The sequence below is a fragment of the Centruroides vittatus genome, unplaced genomic scaffold (assembly GCF_030686945.1).
Source record: "Centruroides vittatus isolate TY-2023 unplaced genomic scaffold, ASM3068694v2 contig_356, whole genome shotgun sequence".
In the NCBI taxonomy this organism is placed as follows: Eukaryota; Metazoa; Arthropoda; class Arachnida; order Scorpiones; family Buthidae; genus Centruroides; species Centruroides vittatus.
This window is the reverse complement of record NW_027122179.1, coordinates 679225-699944: the sequence shown is the minus strand read 5'-3', so window position 1 is coordinate 699944 and position 20720 is coordinate 679225. Positions and strand designations below refer to the sequence as shown.

General features: G+C 29.7%; 1 protein-coding gene across 5 annotated transcripts in view; it reads left to right on the top strand.

The window, feature by feature from the left end:
- The first annotated feature begins 10834 nt into the window (after positions 1-10834).
- Positions 10835-20720, top strand: part of LOC136974784 (cytochrome P450 3A8-like) — a 399348-nt gene continuing 389462 nt past the window's right edge. For 3 of the 5 annotated variants that reach the window (XM_067269725.1, XM_067269730.1, XM_067269729.1), the window contains exon 1: positions 10835-10984. In XM_067269725.1, the coding sequence (XP_067125826.1) occupies positions 10923-10984 (62 nt within the window). In that variant the 5' untranslated portion in view covers positions 10835-10922. Of the gene's footprint in view, positions 10989-12777; positions 12875-20720 lie in introns of all 5 variants that reach the window. The other 2 variants (XM_067269724.1, XM_067269732.1) reach the window with 2 other exon arrangements.

Genomic DNA, 20720 nt, shown 5'->3' with positions numbered 1-20720 from the left:
ACATGGTTTTTTTCTTTAAACAAGCTTTATATGAAGTCTTTCGGACGTTAAGGTTAGGCACTTGGATCACTTGCGTGGCCATCACAACCTATCCAACACGGATCATTTATGATATATTAATAGTATATTGGTATTAATTAGTAGTCATTGATCTCACTCTCTCCCAGGAGGAAGACAACTACTACTTTTGATCGAATTACTTCAATCCCTTCCACAACAGCCCCTTTTTAAACCAGCCGAATGGTTGCATTCGAATAGGAAATTACATAATACGAGGTTACTGGCGAGCACAAAGTATGTTTTAAGTTATTTTCGAGGGTGCCGAGTTTAAACATTTGATCCATTTTTCGAGAAATTTGTTTCTTTGACAGATATTCGGCAGTGAATAAAACCGTTAGTAATAACATTATAGAAAGAATACGCTATCTTCTCTCTTATTTTTTAAGACATCGTATTTTCAATTGGTGTCTACTTGACCAATGAAATTGTGCCATTTCTTACCATTCGAGTATCGTGATAAAAACGACAATGTTAGCCAAAATAACCAAACTCTTTATATGGATTTCATTTTAATAATTCTTATCGATAATAATCTATATACTACCCGAATATTTTGGGGTATTATGTGGCTTCCGCATCCGACTTGCTACCTTTACATGTAACTCCATATGTTGGCAATTGATATATATATATATATATATATCATCATTTATGTGGGCAAATTAATCAAAGTTCACTTTGCGTGAAAGATGGAAAGTGTATCAGGAAATATTCTTGCGATTTTAAACGGATACCACCTGTATGGAAGACGAAAATCAGAAGACGCAGGACTTTCTACAACAACGTAAGTGAAAACTTTGTCTTTTATGGAATGGTTAATATGGAGTGTGCAGCTCATATAGGCTATGTACTTCGAGAGAACAAGATTATGGACTTCACATTCCATCTATAAGGCCGGCTAATTGGAGGCATGGATGGAATGGCCATAAGCGCGCGGGAAAATAACGCCTTTCGGGAGGTCTTTTAAGGGAAACTGTCCCCTATTTCACGCGTTACAGACGTAGAGATAACCCGGAAAACTCCATGTGGCCACCCCGTCCGAGCGAGGGTGGAGCAAACTCACGACCGAAATCCCAGTGTTTAGGAACGAAGACCGCTTGACGCATATCATAAAACTTTATCAAATTATCCGGAGATAAAATGCATTTTCATATTAAAATCAAAATAACTAATGTAAATAAAATTACGGAAATAGTATTTCTATTGGCCTGTTAGATTCTTGAATATTGGTCAAATAACAATTTAATTTACAATATATCACACTGAAATTACAATTATACTCGAGAATTGTCATTATCATCTCGGTGACTCAAATAGATATAATGGACAGTAAGAAAATTTGTTTGGGTTATTTCATCACAGATCACTGCGAACAATCTTATCAGCTATCTTCAAAAGTTTCTTTACAGTCGAATCTTAAAATAAGAAATGATCAGAATTTATAAACTTTGCCTCACCGACGAATTCGCCTCATGGTGTTTTCTGTTTTCTTCACCTATCTTACAACTAAATAGAGATCAGTTTACAATAAAAGTCCATCAAGAAGTCATCTCCTGTTGGCAGCTTTCCCGTGTGTTCGTCTGCCTTATTCACTCACCCCACCTCTTTTTGGCTAATAAATTACATATCCTGTATCCTGTACATATTCAGAATATTCCAACATTGAAAATGAATATGACATTCAAACCTCTCAACAACGGACATTGTTTAAAGTGTTGCTTAATGTGTGTTTTGTTTGCATTAAAAAAAAAAGTTTCTGAAAAAATGGCCAGTGTTTACAGATGGCCGCTGTTGAGAGGTGACCGATATTACAGGTTCGACTATAGTAATACATTTACTTAATTACGAAAATACTTACCACAAGTAATTAAATGAAAATTTCTGTATTTTCTGTAGGGCAAACATTATCACATAAACGTTTACGTTCTGCTATAATGTTCTGAATATTTACATTTAATTCTCCCATTTTCGAAAAGTAGAATTATTCATAAATGTAATAGCGCCGTCTTCCTCCGCGACCGTTTCACTATTAAAAATTTGCATATTTGTGTTAACACTTATAGTAAACATTACAAATTTAATATGGAGTTTGTATACTTTTAACGTAATTAAACTAAATTTTATTAATTCTTCTCCCATTTTCGAAAATTCCAGAATTTATTCTAAATGTAATATCGCCGTCTTTCTCCGTGACCCTTTGACTTCTAAAAATTTGCATATTTGTGTTAAAGTACTATAAAATAGTTCGACATTTGATTGCTAATAACTCTGATTAACACTTTTAGTGAATACTAGAAATTTGTCATAGAGTTTGTATACTTTTAACGTAATTATTAACTAAATATTATTAAAATTGATTAGAAGACACTCCGACAGTTCCCTTGTCAGATATGCTTTCTTAGATGACATTTTCAGCATTTCTGTGAATTATTCAGCTTAATTATTTATACGGCTTTCCACTATCTTTTGACAGTAAAACTTATTCTTAATATTTTGGCACGTAGTTTAGTTACGCCCTGGATATAATGTAATATACAATAAATTTTCTATTCGTAGATATGGATTATGATAATTATTAGTACAGTTATTTGCGGATTTGTATTTAATGCAAACTGCAACATCGAGAATTCTTTTTAAACGAAACAACTAAACGTTGGACTAAAACTAAAATATTTTGGTACTTCTTCGGCATTTTGTCCAATCAAAGTAAGGAAATTAACACAATTTGTAATTCAAAATTTAAGTGAAAGAGTTGATATGAACTATGTACAGGACAGTAGTCTACATTTATAATATTGATATAACAAACAAAACAATGGTAAAATGGTCAACTTTTTACGTGAAGAATTAGAACACAAATAATTTTACGTGATTATCCACGAAAGGTATTACTTCTAATCACCAGTGGTAAGGTTGACCAACTTACGAAGAAATCTGGGAGAATTACGAACGTTTCCTTCCCTTGAAATGATGATGGACAGCCAGAGTTTATGCAGTTAAGGCATTAAAGTAACAATGTCAGACCAATAATTGAATCTAACTGAGTAACCCCGAACCACGTTCGTCACCACCCTGCTAATCCCATTGTTGGCCTGTCCGAATCCACAATGGGCATGATTAAAATCGTCTCATTTATTAAACAAAAGACTGAAAACCCAACGAAGAATTAGCAACCGAACCACTAGTTAGGTTGAAAAACCACTAAACACTTTTGGTCACGGGTTAGCACGTGAACAATGCACTTCGCACGGAGTATTCAGGCTAATGCCTAAATAGATGTTAAACAAGTGAATTTCTCGAAAGAAGGTTTTTCACGAAACTTTTAAATGTTTACATAATAACTCTTGGATGTCTTCTGTTTTGAAGTTTAATGACAATACAAAAATATTACATTTTTAAGTCCATCCTTTCATTCAATTTCACAACAACCACAAAAGTAACAGTTATAGTAGCTCGAAGAAAAACTTCGTTATAAAGATAATTAATAACAGAAAAAAAATTTTACAAAGTTCAAACGATATCAGACGTCAGCCTTTCCTTGTAGGATCTGACGCCTTTACATTAAAAATAAAAATATAATTTTCTTACCATACTATCAAATCTTTGGCTTTTATAACTGGTCCGGCCCTCTAGTGGTGGTTCCATTAATTGTCCATATTAATTGTCTTTTTAACGAAGTTTTTCTTCGAACTACTATGACTGTTACTTCTGTGGTTTGTGATTGGATGAAAAGATGGACTCAAAAATGTAATATTTTTGTATCGTCATTAAACTTCGAAACTTTTAAAAGAAATTATTTAAGAGTACATGACGAAAATACACAGTCAAGAAGTAAAATCATTTTTGTTTCGTACTATTAGGGGGGTTGTGTCAAAAATTCTTTAAGAATTGAAGGTTAGAGTTCGAATTTTAGGTGTAGGTGTAGGTTTCATGTTTAATGGGATAAGGCAATGCAAAACATAGGCAATTTGGTGCTGCTTCTCAGTACGACTATCTATAAGAAAATGGGAAAATGTATGCATTTATACCCAAAACTAACCTTTATTATGCATAAGGCAGTTGAAGGAAACCAAGAAAACTCTAACTGGTTGACCCATTACATGGCACGGACCAACAACCAACTGCTAATGGTATAAGAAACTTCTTTAATTTTTACAATTAACTTTTTCTACGTTACAGGTGGAAATTTGAACAACCAAAAGACATTTTCGATCAGAATTTTTATTGGAACATTTCTAATTTTATCCACGGTGCTGATTTTGTCTTACAGCAGCATGCTGATATCGTTTTTAAATACACAACATTATGATCATGTTCCAGAGACAATTCAGAACTTGCTTCTGCTATTTCTAATGGAAGATATTCGTGTGCATTCATAAATAATGATGTTTACGGTAGTTTTATATTAGTAAGTTATATTTATCCATTTTTTAACTTTAGATTGATACATTCCATGTTCATTAGGTGCAATAGGGTATCAAATAAGTTACAACTATTCTTTTTGATGTTTCTTTTATGTAGATAATGATGCTAAGCATGTAAAGTTACTTATATTGAATTATCTTATTAAATTTAGTAAAAAAGTTTAATTATAGAGGAATTTTTGTACATTCACGTACTATCCTACTTATTTATATAATACGTTAATAAAGAGTGGGTTTTGAAGTTTAGAATTCCAATAAGTACTTCAGAAGTAGTAAATAAATCGTACTGTTTTCAGCAGAGTTCTTAATCCAGCGATGGAAAAATTATTGCAGATCATATTAATGAAAACGGTAACGTTTTACCTATGGATATTGATATAAAATGGATTTTAGACAGTTACAAGTCATTAATTTTTGAAGAAGTGCGTTTTATTGCATTAATTAACAAAGAGAAAAAAGGATATAGTTTCTATTTTCTATGTAATAATTAAATGTTCCATACTGAAATTTTGAATGAAGTATTAATTTTTAATCCCATATTTAAATTTCATATGCATATATTTTACTTATTTCGCTCTCTCTCTCTCTCTCTCTATATATATATATATATATATATATTATATACATTATATCTCTATATATATGTATATATTCCCACAGATTCTTATTATACAGAATATTGTTGTGTAGTATTACACAGTTTAATGTAAATTAAATTTACATTAAACTGTGACAAAGAACAGAAAGGGATTGTAAACTTGCTTGAAAATATTTATATGATGCATCTATCACTATTCTATAATACATTGCATTAAAAACATTTCTTGCTTACAATAAAATAATATTTATAAAAATATAAAATCTAAACCAATTGATAACAGTGACTTGATTGAAATTTCTATATGTATATTGCTATAGTTAATAATGATTTTAAGTCTGTAATGTTGTTACTTTTGTTTTCAATATATTTTTTCTATTTTTTATTTTCAAACAGGAATATTATTTGAAATGTTACAGTTTTGTGTTCAGAAAAAATAAAAGAAATGGTTTGATGGTGTACGATGTTTTAACTCTACATATGAGGATGCTTGATTGTAGATATATCAGAACGTTTCATAGTTATATTGCTTTAGGAAAATGTATTTTAATTTTAGACACGCGAATTATACCCAGAAAGATCCACTAGGATCATGTCTGTCTGTCACGCTATATGAATAAATATTTATTTATTTCCTTGAAATGTTTTTAAGTCACATTCCGATATAACTTGGAGATCTCCATTTTAAACTAAAATCGTTTAAATACAGAATAAAAATGCTTCTACATATTAAGTGTTAGTCATTGGAAAACACGTAACATTACGTAAGCATTGTTTAGGAAATATTTATATTTTATAAAAAGTTAAATAAATAAAACTAACCATTTATATGTACAGTGAAATTATTGATCAATTCCCACGTAATAATTGTAGTCCATCAGGAGCTCCTTAGTTGCGGTTCGGACCTCAACTACGAGGTAGACAGATGAGGTGTCCAACGTATGTCATTTATCTAACTCCTGAATAGGGATTAGTTTTCCCTAAAAGTTTATCAGACCAGTTATGATTCTGTTTATACCAGCTATTGTCAAAGTCAATTCATTAATAAACAGTTAAATCCCCTCTTATTCAAACACTTTATTTACAAACTAGACAACGCTTAATCAGAATGAAATCTTTTTCGGAACAATTTATCAAACCGTTACGGAAGAATTCATCAAAAACAAGTATTGATTACAATGGATTTGCTTGGATTCATGGAAAAAGGCAACGTGTATCTTCGAAGAAAGTATCTCTCAAGAGAAATTTCTGAAGTAAACTGTGTTATATTTAGACAGTAAACACGTAAATCACTTGTTGAGAGCGAACCCACGATCCACCAGCCGGTTTATCGAACACTTAAGATGTCAGCCAGTTCTGGTAGATCTGGAATACAACCAAACGAGTCGAAAAACCCAAGTTTCCTAAGGTGACCTATCCAAGAAATATTGTGTCATGTCCTTCACCACCGAACAGCCTCATTACTGGTCGAATCAATAACGGACTTACTAAAAAAATAACTGTTAGTGCAAGAGTGAAAATAAGTGTTTCAAAAATACTAAAAATTGTGTTTCAAAAATACTAAAAATCAAAGCTGAAAGAGGAATATTACGAGATTCCATTCTTATCATTTTCTGTTTACATCTATCTCCACAATACTAGCATATAGAGAGTCACGTAGCCATCCATAGATTATCATATTGTCTTATTAAGGATATCTTATAGCTTACATATGACTTATCGAATTTTGCAAATAATTTTGCGATAATCCAGCATCACCGCGGTCCTGTAGATACCGGAAGAAGAAACTTCTACTGTGATTTATCAATTAATAAACCCGTCTTACGTCGACATTTTACTGTTATTTTTATTTTACATTTTCAGTTTTTAAATATCTAATAATTCATTTTTGCAAAATTTATATTGAAATATTATTTACTATTATTCACGATTTCGCATGCGAAAGACATATATAAAAGCCATAATAGCAGGTATATGAACACTATACATTGATTCGGATGCTTGTAATATTAACGTATAGCAGTAGTATGCACCACGCAAAACTAATTGGAAGTTATAACATATTACTGAAGTAAGGGCTTTATATTTTTATTCTGTTAATTTTTTAAAATTTCATTGGTTTTTAGACTTTATTTGTGGCATCACTGTAACACTTCCAGGGTGTTGTCCGTTTATACTACAGTTCTGGCAGTAATTTTTAAAATTTTGAAAATAATACTGTAACTAGTATTGTCTGATGTTTATGACACTTTCTGCATAATTGGCCAGAAGGCATCGCTTATACGTTGGATTGGCGATTGGTTGGAGGCTCTCTGGTCAGCAATTCGACACAATAATTTCAGAAAATCATTGAGAGAAAAATCATAAAAGCTAAATTATAATAAACATAAAAATTGATTCTATGTAAGTATCGTGAAATATGCTAGTTTTTTATGTATTATTTTAATACACGTTTTCCAGTAACTTACATACCGGCTTGTATCGTTATACACACTGGCGTGAATCGTTTACGTACTACATAATAAGTTAAATTTAAATTGTTTATATTTAATTGACGGAAATTAGGTTTTTATAGTAAATTTCATACAAAATCAGATAATGAAATCAAAATTTATACGACAGTAAAGCTGTAAATTAAACGACTACTCGTTGAAAAGTGAAGGACAAACAATCGAAGTTGCATTCGTCTACTGTATACCATATAAGTGATATGTATGAGCCCGCAGAAAGATCCGATCCGATCAGAAAGAGAAACCAAAAATCCAAGGCATCGCGATCAGATCAGAAAGAGAAAACAAAAGTCACGGTCATCACGAGTCAGCAAATTAGTCATCGAACATTGAATAATAGACTGGCTCAATGCCAACAACGATTGTATAAAAACCTGATCAACTCTGGAAAGAGCGCGATCGTCCAGGAAGGTCTGAATCTGGTGTCTTCAGTTCCGGACATAAGACTGATTCCAGCTTCCATAGTCCAGGAGGTCGTCGCATACGGTCATCGGACCACATATCAAGATATATTGACTTTGTAAACTCTCTCCCACTAGACTGTATTGGTTAGCTCGCGGTTAGCACTAGGCATATATTATCCGCATGTTAGCAGTAATTATCTGTATTCTTTATTTTATGTGTATCTTTAGTGTATGTGCGCTTTTGTTAGTTAATAAACCTTTATTGTTATTTGTCAAACCTGTCTCCTGTCAAAGTAAGGACGCCTGTCGACTTACTGACGCACCTCCCCACTCACTTTTTGCCCTCCTAGCCATCCAACGACAACGAGGTCGGGTTTTACCAACCCGTGCAGCGTAAGTGGTCAGCGAGGTTCTCCCTTGACCCTCTGCTTATCTCACATATGTTTATAATTCATTTTCCTCTTATAGACAAGTTTTAATTAATAACGCAATATAGTTTACACAAATGTGTTTTCGAACAGAGTAAAACGACTTCGAAGTGTGGTAAGTGTATATATATTAGCTAATTTTTAGATTCTGTAATAGTACAACTGTAAAAGAAATTAACAAAACTGTCATTAATTCTATTATATTAAGTTGTTGATGTATTAAAAGTCTTTAATATTACATTATTTTTAGTTTTTTACATTATTGAATCCACTATTCTATGTATTACTATTTATAAAACTTTGTTCTTATAAATAAGACTTGTATATTGAATTTTGTGATAATCGGCATTAGTATGTTCTCGGGTGTTCCGGATAAACGATTTTCTTGTGTACTTTTTCACATACCGAAACTATCTTATTTTTTAATTAACTTTTTATAATTTACTTTTGGAATGATCAATTTACAATACATATTTATATTTACATTTAATTTAGTATAAAGATAAGTAATCTGTTAAAAAAAAATCATATTCCAGTTTCGTATAATTCGAATCAAGTAATATGGTAGCCTAATTTCCACATTGGACTTATCTGAAAATATTTATGTGTTCTGATCAATTGTATATACATTCGAAAATAACTTATAATCAGTATATCGACGTTTAAAGCATCGATTAACCAGTTGTTAATTTGTAACACCGCAAGATGTTATCACTAGTCTTCAATCATCATTATGGCGCATTCCTAACTATCTACACTAGACTTTAAACAGTTTTCACAATATTTTGTTTAAATCCGCATGCCTATTTTGTAATTTCCTGGTTATTATAAATAACAGAGGATAAATTTAACAATCTATCAAAAGTTAGCCCTATAGATTTTTACATTTTTCAACTTACGGACCTTTAAACGTCGAGAAATACAGAAACACTTAAAATTTTAAAGATTTTTGTATATGGGGATTCGTGCTGCTAAATTTTGGTGGAAAAAGGTCGGGAAAGTAAAATAGTGAACGATAATGTTTCACATTTGTACTTCATCATTAAATAATCTTCTCATACTATCATAAAAGATTATCATCATTGATAATCTTTTATAAAACGCATATCTATCCTCGAAATTAACTTTTTTGCCATTATTAATAATAATGGCAAAAATAATAATTAATAATAAAATTTTTAAAATAAAATGTCGGAAGAGATGAAGTGACACGCAATTCAAAATGTTTATGCAAGGAAAGTAATGCTACTCGATACTGGATTTTTGTTTACATCTATTGAATCTGCCTATTGTCTATTCATTCAGAGTTCATTTGATCCAGACTTCAGGCGTTTCCTGTTTCAGTAAATATTTTCCCCTGTTCATAGTTTAGTCTGTACAATAACGTAAATAATACGCCATCTTTCTGCAACTTTCTAGTTGATACTTTTTGTTTTTCTTTACAAAATCCATGAAAGCTTTGATTTCTACCCCTTTGTTTGCGTTAATCCTCTATTGGAAGAACCGGTTTAGTTTTCGAAAAGCTCACTACTCCAATTGGAGAACGCGTTAATTTTCTTTCGTAATTAACTAGTTGGTGGCGATTTATGCATTGATTGGCTTTTATCTACATAGAGTAAGTCTGGATAAATAAATAAAATACTTGTTACAGCCCCGTAATTTTAAATTTCCCACAAAACTCCTCCTTTCCATGTTAAGTCTATGGAAGACCATTCTTTCGTTTATTAAAAAACAAAAATCTTCGTTCACACGGCTGTTGAGTTCTAATTGGTATATTATATTTAAATGACTATCCTTCAACGAATAAGCATCGACGAAGGTTTGTGGGATGAAACATTTCTTGAGAAACGCCACGTCTTCTCGGAGATACTTTGTCAGCTACAAACGTAAACAGACAATCACAAATCGATATTCTCATCTGTTTTCAGCTTGAATTAAGTAAGTTTATATGTGTATTTATCCTATTTAAAAACCATTCAGTCACAAACATTTCTAAAAAGTAAAGTACTGTACTGTACTGTACATACAGTTATTGTAATACTTCCGTAATATGTAAGAAATACATGAATACTCAATATAATAAGGTAACAATCGATTATTATAGTCCACTGTTATTATAATAGTGTAAATAACATATAAATAGAATTAAGTATAAATGATCGATACAAAAATGTCTATTGACGTAGATTTTCGAAATCAACCACTTTCTATGCCGATCGGCGTTATAAACTAATAAGCCGTATTGTCACGATACATCGGTTTAGAAAGCTGCAGGTTTTTTTATTTGTGAGAATATAGATTAATGTATTGCTGGTTATTCTTACGAAAATAGTAGATTATTCATTATAAAATCTTAATCTTTACTACACAATATTAATTTTTAATGTATTTTTTTCAGTTATAGAAGTTGCATTTATCACATTGCTTTGTTTATGACGTCAGATTCCTTTCTTCTTTTATGGAAACTTGGAATAGAATATAAACAATAGAGGACGACAATGAATCTAACTTTAACATTAATTCTTTGTATTTTCATCTGCATCATTTTGTTATGGATAAGGTGAGTGACGTTGCTTTTAATTGTAATGAAATTAGTTCAAATATTTAAATTTTAACTGAATAACAAATATTAATAATTACGAACTAAAAGACTGAAATTATAAATTCACAAATATATTCAATTTCTATAAATTTGATTGTCAAGTAAGAACATTTAAATTATTAGCATTAGAAGAATGATATTTCTGGCATTTTACATTATTTTTATTCGACACGTTTTCTATACATTACACATGAAAAAGTATATAAAATTCGGTTGTTTAAGTAAATTTACGTAACAACTAAATGTACTCGGTTACTTAAATTAACATTAACTTATTATATATAAATATTTTTGTAAGTGAATTAGCTTAAATTAAATTAAGAGTACTTTGTTTAAAGTAAATCAACAATTGTCATCAATGGAACCATTGGTGAAGTGTATCTTATATACCGAGCTAATTGGAAATATTCTGGTAATTTTTATTTATAAATATTACTAAAGATTTGGTTCTGACTAAAATCCTAATCTAATACAATGTGAAGAACACGTCATCATTGTTTCAATACGAAACATAAAGCCATTATACAAATGTTATGTATTGTGAAATGACTTGTACTCGAAACAAATTATAACTTATGTTCTCACTCTATCTGAATTTCGGATTATCTTTTAAAACACATGCTTAAAATCTATTTTGGCCAAACTCTAAATAATATTTTATGAGTCTATTGAATTTGAGTGAATTTATAGCATAAGGCGAAGCAAGAGACGGGTTATCTGCCAAGTAGAAATACTCTTTTATAAAAACTGGCGCTCATTTTGGCATCAGACTCGTAAAAATAATGTGAAAAACTCCACATAGCTAATCATAAGAAAATAATAACGCGGTATAAATTTCAATTCCTTCTTTCCTCAAGCCTCTATCAATTTCTTCATGTTCGTCTAAACATACGAAATAAAATTACAAACATTGGGTTATTTAAATGATAATAAATAATAATCACTTGAAATTTACTAAAATTGAATATATATATCTATTCCTTAGTAGGAATACTCTAAATCTGTGTTAAATAAAAATAAATAAATGTATATATCAATTTTTGCTACATTTTTTCTAATTGAGTCAGATGATAACGTAGGCCTAAGTATAATATAATGTTTACGAATAGTAAGAAAATCTATAACATTGCAAGTAATCAATGAAGTGTGTTACTGACAAGGGGTTAATTTAGTAAATACTTTTGGTAGGTTCATTTAGCAAATTTACAACACAAAGGCTCTTCAACTGTTACACTTGGCTACATTAGCTACAGAACAACAAATACGTATTTAAACAGGAAGTAGCTATATATGTTTTGAAACAATTCAATCAAATTTATCTTACACTTACGTTATTACAGAATATAAGTTGACTTTCCATAATTAAAATAACGCTAAATTAATTTTCGCGGTATAAATCCTAATTTAATTGATTCCATTACATTTTATAAGTGTAAAATCAACTGCACTAAATAGAAAATCACTATGTGGTAAGTTGTTATATGTATTAAGGCATTTTTGATTATACTTAAAATCGATTTATAGTAAAGAATAATTTACGTGATAATAATCACATCTTTACATTATATCATTCTCTAGAATTAATAAATGTCATTTTGTACAATACAATACAACAGTCATGTGATTCTATAAAACACAATTAATGATTTGTAAGATTTTTATTGTAATAAATCATCTTAATTTGTACTAATAAACAAGGATGAAAAGTTAAAATTCACCTCTTAGTAAACAGTTACATGTAATTTCTACAGACAGAGAAAACGAAAGATGTCATTGTTTCAACGTTACGGGATTCCAGGCCCAAAACCAAACTTTTTCTTTGGAAATTTAATTGAATTCAATAAAGAGGTGAGAATTTTCACTTTCGAAATAAAGTAGAAAAAGAGAATTTGAAATGTAAAATGTAATCTTAAACTTTCCTTGTAGAGAGACAGATGCACAGAAAAATGGCTAAAACAATACGGAAATATGTTTGGGTAATCAATTTCTTTTTCATTAAAAATCATTAAATTAAATGACTATCACTTTACATCAAAAATCTCTAATTATAATTTATTTAACTTATGTTAGATTTTATCTAGGAGCAAAGCCATTTTTAGTATTCAATGACGTTGAATTTTTGAAACTTATTCAAATAAAGGACGGATACAATTTTCAGAATAGAGACGTACGTATTCTGCTGTAATTTTCAAATATCACAAATCCTGAAAAGCTTTAAATTTATTTGTTTACTTATTCATTTATTTCAACGAAAGACGCTGTTGCCATGTTTTGGATTTCCGCATGATGAGTGTAAAAATATGCTTGCAGTATTAACCGATCAGAAATGGAAAAACCTAAGACGTATTCTCAGTACTTGTTTCACGACAGGGAAAATTAGAATGGTACTAAATAATTACTTTAAATTTTTATATATATCTTTACATATATATCTCGAAATTACATAACGTTTTATATTTTAGATGAGTACAGTAATGTCGTCACCGATAAAACTCTTTCTAGAAAACGTCGAGAAGCAGGGAGATCAACCGTTTGATATTTTGGAAATGAGTAAAAAATTGGTGATTGATATCCTCTGTATATCAGCTTTTGGCGTATCCACAAATGTTCAAAATAATGAAACTAGTAAATTTGTTAAATCGGTAGAAACCGCACTTTCAGCTGATTCAACAGATATTTTAGCTGGAATAACAAGTGATAATTCAACAATTCTTTTCTAAATATTTTATTATTAAATATAGAATAAAAAAATAATAAGTAATTGTGTTTAATTTTTTAATAATTTAGTTTGCTTTCCGGAAGTAGAACAAATATATACGTTTCTTCGACATAAAATTGATACCTTAAAGTATATGATGAATCTACCGTCTTTCATGTTGATTTATGAAACCTGCCAAAAAATCGTCACCTCCAGAGAGAAGTTAGATGTGAGTTCATTGTCAATAGACAAATATTAAATATTTCAATATCTACATAATTTTGTATTTCAGTCTCCTCCACCAGATCTACTGCAGACGATGATAGACACGGAAGATGAGACTATTGTAGAAATGAATAAACTTCCAGACAATTTTGTTATTGCGAATGCGGTGATGTTTATGGCAGCTTCGTAATTATATCCAAATGATTTTTAATGTTCCATGTAAAATATCAACAGTTTAATGCGGAAACATTTACACTTTTGTAGATATGAAGCAACAAGTTCTACAATAGGATTGTGTATTAAACATCTTGCTAACAATCCTGAAATACAAAACAAAGTCCGTGAAGAAATAAGCAACAATGTTTCCAGAGATGTAAAATTTCATTTTTTTATTTAAAATTTGCATGTATCTTATAAAAAAAAACATTAACTGATCTGTTACTTTTAAAGTATACAAATTCTATATTTTATATAATTATTAAGTATGATAATAATTAATAACATTGACATAACAGAACATTTTCTGAAATGATCACTAACGTAATATTTATATTCGTAGTCTTTACAGAAAAAGCTAATAATAACAAGGTGTTATAACAAAACTCTTTTTTTAAAGAAATTTTGCCAATATTCAGTTTGCAATGATATGATGCAAATCATTCAAAACAAATTGCAGTGAAAATACAAATTTCAAATCTTTTGAACAGTGATAATTTATAACTATTGCATTTTCGTTAATTTTCAGGAGGATATCCAGTATTCTGACTTGACCAATTTTCAGTTGCTGGATCAAGTTATCTGTGAAACTCTTCGCGTTTTGCCAATCCCATTAATGTAAAATTCATTATAATCTTATGAAGTTAAATAAAAATATAATAAATATTTACGATAAATATTTTTATACGTAGAAGTGTAAATCGCATATGTGCAGAAGATTATCGTTATAAAGACCTCATCATTCCTAAAGGTACTACTATAGCGATTCCAATACAAGTTTTGCAAAATGATCCTGTTTATTGGAGTGAACCTGAAAAATTTAATCCCTACAGGTAATATGATAATTATAACTGAATTATATTTATATATTTGCTTCATTAACAAGTTTCGAATGTGCAATTATTAAAATTTTTGGTGAATTTAGATTTTCATCTGAGGAACGGCAGAAAATTGATTCCATCGTTTATCAACCATTCGGAGCAGGACAAAGAACGTGTATAGGACAGAAGTTAGGAAAAACTATACTGAAATTAGTACTGGCAAATCTGATACGATCGTTTAAATTAGAAGAATATGGAGTCGATGTAAGCAATGACAGTAATTCTATTGTAAATATATTGCGTGAAATATATTACATTTAAATATGACTTTTTCATTTTTCATAAAATACTTTCTCTTTCTTATTTAAAAGTCCGATGAAATTAAATTTGTAAATTCTTTCAAGAATTTTATTTTCAATATTATTCATTTGTATATTGTTTGTCGCAGTGACTTGATTTTATTTACAGGAAAACGAAGGAGTAATGTCTCTCTATTCGTATTATTCTAAGAATGGAATAATGGTGAAAGCAACTGTACTGGCTTCGTGATTAGTGACAATGCTTCATGATTTCAATGTTAAACATAAATAACCATGAACTTATTATACGAATTCAATTGTACTTTATTTAGTACACTGCTAGCCATTAAATTTGCTACACCAGGAAAAACAGGAAATAGCAAAATCGTGTTTCTTGTATACATACAGTATAATGGCGACGTGATCGAATTGACATGTAATTTTGATGTACAGAACACCCAACATGTTGTACTTTTCATGCAAATTTTCGTTTGTTTCGTGCAGCCTTTGTGATGTAGCAATTTTAATGGCCAGTAGCGTACATTGCATAAAAAGTTATTTGTATTAGTAATGCTTAACTTGAATAATAAAAATTGATGTAAAGAATTGAATGCTTATTTGTATTGAATTGGAGATTAAGATTAAAAAATTATATTCAACTTTAGTAATTAAAATAATTTTTATTTGATCATAATAGTTGAATGATCATAATAGTTGAAATTGATAAATTCTGAATTTTTTAGGTAATTATTGAAACTTGTTCTTTATGGCTCATTCAATATATTAAGTACATCCATATTGTATAATTCATATATTTCATGGTAGCTTGAATAGTTTTCCTATTTAGAGCACTCTTTAGCTGTCACGAATAAGCGGTTTACATCAAAACTTGTACACAGAATGTAAGTTATAAAAGTTGCAGAAATGGATTATAAAAAACTTTTATTTGATAACCTTTCGTTCGGAGTATTTTACAAGAAAACTCAGAAAAAAAGTGCAAAAGCACAACGAATATGCATTTGTAGTATCTCATAGGATATTCTCACTACATGTAGGAAATGCACTATTTACTGAAGTACTGAATGTGCAATGTGCACCTTATTGGAACTTTAAGTTTTACACCTGAACGATATTTGAAGTGTAAAGTTTTAAATCAATGAACGGTACGTTTAGACCTGTCAGCCGTTGTACACCATTGGTCTTTTGAATAAGCTTTGTACTGTATGATACATCCTTTCAGATTTGCCAAAGTTGCAACACTTGCGTTTTAAATAATATTTTATTAATAGAGCTATTTTAAAGATAATACGGATTTAGATTCATCTCGATGTTTTCACTGATTTTATTCGTAACGCATAGAATAAAAGTTAAATGTCAATGTAAGGTTGGTCTTTCTTATCTACTGTAATTTCATTTCTGTAAGTGTAAAGTGCACAATAGCAAAACTATTCTTTCTTCAACATTTTCAAATCATGAAATGAGTTTAAACCTATTGCTAATGCATTAGCGAATTACTTTTAATTTATAAAGTTGAAATAACACTAAATTACGTTTTTCATGACTATACAGTATTTTATCGCAAATTCTATATTTAAAAAAATTCCACCATAAAATAAAAAATATTAAATATTATAATATACAGAAATTTAAAAATAAAATAAGTATCACTGGCAATTGCATTCCATTCGGCTTTTCACGTATGGTTTTATTAACTCCACCACTTTTTCGGAAAGAAAACTGAGTTTTCTCTTATAATTTCAACAAAGAACAATCTTTATTTGGAAAATTAAAAAAAATATTAAATAGCCTGTGATATGTGACCCTATATTTTGCAGGACAGCCTTATAATAACACGAAAGTGTCCTACTTTATACATTTGGTATAAATCCTACATTTCAATTTAGCATCCTTACAGTATAATCCTTTCTATTTTCATCCAGTAAAGTATTCTGATAGTGTAAGCATAAGAAATTTAAACAACATTGCACTGATTTATGATTGTAAATATTTCGTAAAATATTTTGCAGCTAAATTAATAATAAACTTTAACATTCAAAAGTATTTAAGTATTCATGGATTTGTAAAAACAATGGAAACGCGTTAATTATTTGGAAGAAATGCCCAAACAAAAATTTTTGCAGTAAAATGAGAGTACAGTGATCAACGATTGTAAATTTATCAATTCGGAAGCGGGATAACCTTGTTTTTTCTCAGGCCATCATAATTTCATACAGGCCCATAAAAAGAGGCACAGTGGTGAGGGATGGGGAGCTACAGATTAGGGCACTTCAGAGAAATTACTGGAGATTATTGATTAGCCGAATTTGTGTCTGGATTACGAGAGCGGTAGAGTAACGTCTGAAGCACTTAGCCAACGCTCTAAACATTTAAATTGTTTATTTGCAATTAACAATAATTAGTTTCAATTATTGTAAATTTAATAGAAAATCAGAAAAAATTCATACGAAAATAAAGCTGTAAATCGAATGGTTAATCGATCGAAAGAGAAGGACAAACACTCTAACAAGTTGCATTAGTCTAGTGTATACCAGATAAGTAATGTGTTTAAAACGTATTTTCCTCTTACACATAAGTTTTAATTAATAACGTAAAATAGTTTAAATAAATTCATTTTCTATTAATTTTCTATTAAAATGTGTTTTTTTCGAACAGTGAAACGACGTGAAACTGTGGTAAGTGTATATTTATTGGCAATTTTCTAAGTCTGTAATAATAAAACTGTAGAAAACATTAATAAAACTGTGATTACTGCCAATAGTTCTATTATATTAACTTATTAATGTAGTAAAAGTACTTGAAATTAGATTAATTTTAGTGTTTTCCATTATCGAATCTGTCATTCTCTATATTACGACATTATTTGTGTAAAGTTTCAAAATGCTTCGAAAGCATTTGCGTAATAGTTTCGAAACATTTCGAAACTTTACACAAAAAATTTTACACAAATAAGAACGTTTCGATAAGTACGTTTAGAGTTTATATACAGTAGAAGTTTATTAATCCGGAACTTTTTAAAGAATCACAGATTATATGGTATTATTACACGATACCGGAAACATCATCATCGTTCTTCGAATAGATATTTAACGGTATGTGATTCGCTAAAACTTTGGTCCAGCAAAGTAATAATATATATTTTTGTGATGAATTTATCATTATTAACGATTAGCTTCTCGTCATATATGCGATCCTCGTGTTTACCTATGATTTTAGTCTAACAAATGCATCGAATCTTTGCGATCATTCGTACAATTACAGAATTCTACCCTCTTTAATGCTTAATAACTTCTGTTAAAATTATTTGAAACTTTGTACGAGGTTTTTTTATGTCGAGATTCGTGCTATTAATATTTGGTAATAATAGATCGGGAAGGTAGTGTTTCATACCTGTAGTGGGGTCAAATTTAATACTGATTTTACTTGTTATTATTATTCATATTTCTTTATAAAACTCTTATCTATCCTAGAAATTATACGCTTTTCTATTAAATAATAATAAATAAAAGAATTTCTAAAATAAAGTGTCGTAAGAGATAAGTGACATGCAATTTTAAATGTTTAATGCTGGGAAATTCTGTCCTAGATTTTTGCTTATATCTACTGAATTTGTATATTATCTATTCTTTCATAGTTCATTTGATCTGACTTATTTATTCTTCTGGAATTTACTTTTTCAGTAGACATTTTCCCCTGTCCATAGTTCACTCTGTACCACAGAGTAAATTATACATCATTTTTCTGCAACTCTAGTTGACTGTTTCGTTCTTGACAGAATACATGACAGCCTTAATTTTTACGTAGGTCCTATTGTCATAAAGATGGCATTTCTTCTTAATAAACCTGTCTTGTCACATTTACTAAATAACATCTTCAGCAGTTCCTGATGAAACGAGAACAATACAATCACAAAACGAATACAATCAGAACCAGAACCAGTAACGTAATCAGAACCAGAATAAGTAACGTTGCAGATGTTCCGTGCTCATGCACGGAACATCTGCAACGTTACTTATTAATACCATTTGATAATACTTATTTATTGTTCTGAAAAGTGTGGAAGTTTCTTCGAATCAAGCGGTAATTATATATCAATAAAAAAAGCAAAATTATAACTCGATATTTTGTTTCTGTTTGTTCAATGTGTTTTGTCTGATAATACAATGCTACAGTAGCAACACTGTAGCATTTATTTATGACATTTCAAAAAAATAATTGCAACAGGTTTATTAGCATAAAAAGTAGACACAATAAAAAAAATAAGGTCGACATAAATGAAAGAAAAGAAGCAGAAAAAAGCCAGATAGGTTTGAGACAGAATTTTGCAAGAAGCTGTTATATTGTCTAATATTATATTTATATATTTTTATTTGCAAAGATTTATGATTAAGATGATGTATTGCTGTATATTCATACGAAAATATTAAATTATTCATTAAAAATGCTTAAATATCACAACACAATAATGACTTTTAATATATTTTTTTCAGTTATAGAAGTTGCATTTATCACATGCACAGTCGTAACATTTCATTGTTCGATGGAAACATGGAATAGAATATGAAATAAACAATGAATTTAAGTTTAATGTTAATTCTTTATGTTTTCATCTGCACCATTATGATATGGATAAGGTAAGTGACATTTTACGATTGTAATGAAATTATTTACAATATTTATATTATAACTCAACTACTATATAATTAAAAACTACTAATAAAAGAGTCAGATTATAAATCCACAAATATATTTAATTTTTATAAATTGCATTTTCAAGTAAGAATATTTATGTTATTTGCATTAAAAGGATAAGGATTTTCGCATTTTACTTTAATTATTTTTATTATTTTAAGTCATGTTTTCTATGCATTATACATGATAAGCTCATAAAATTCGGTTGTTTATAGTATGAGATCCAGAATTTTTATACATATTTTTTTTCTTCTAAGCGTCAAGTATTTCCACTCGTATTTTAACTAATACGAAAAAAAGACAACATTGCCGGGGAAAGAGATTGAATGTCCCATCCACAACGATAGAATGTTATAATTCTTCTTCAGAAATGTAAACAGTCACTTATCTAAACGTCGTCAAGCTAATATTGCAAGAAATAAATTTATAGTTATGTTTGATTTCTGCACTTTATTATGGTCCTGGGAACACCTTTTAACCTCCACTCCTGTTAAAGTAACCTTTACTTCTACAACAATCAGCTGACTAAATTTCCCAGGCCGAATCAATATAAGCCCGCTTCATCCCCCTCTTCATTAGCATAAAAAGGTTCATTTTGCTGATTTTGATATATAAACAAGCGAGGCTTCTTTATATATCAAAATCAGCAGATATGTCAAGCTCCTCAGATGCGGAATCGAAGAATGTATGTCCAAGAAGTGATAAAGTGATCTACCGAGGAGCAG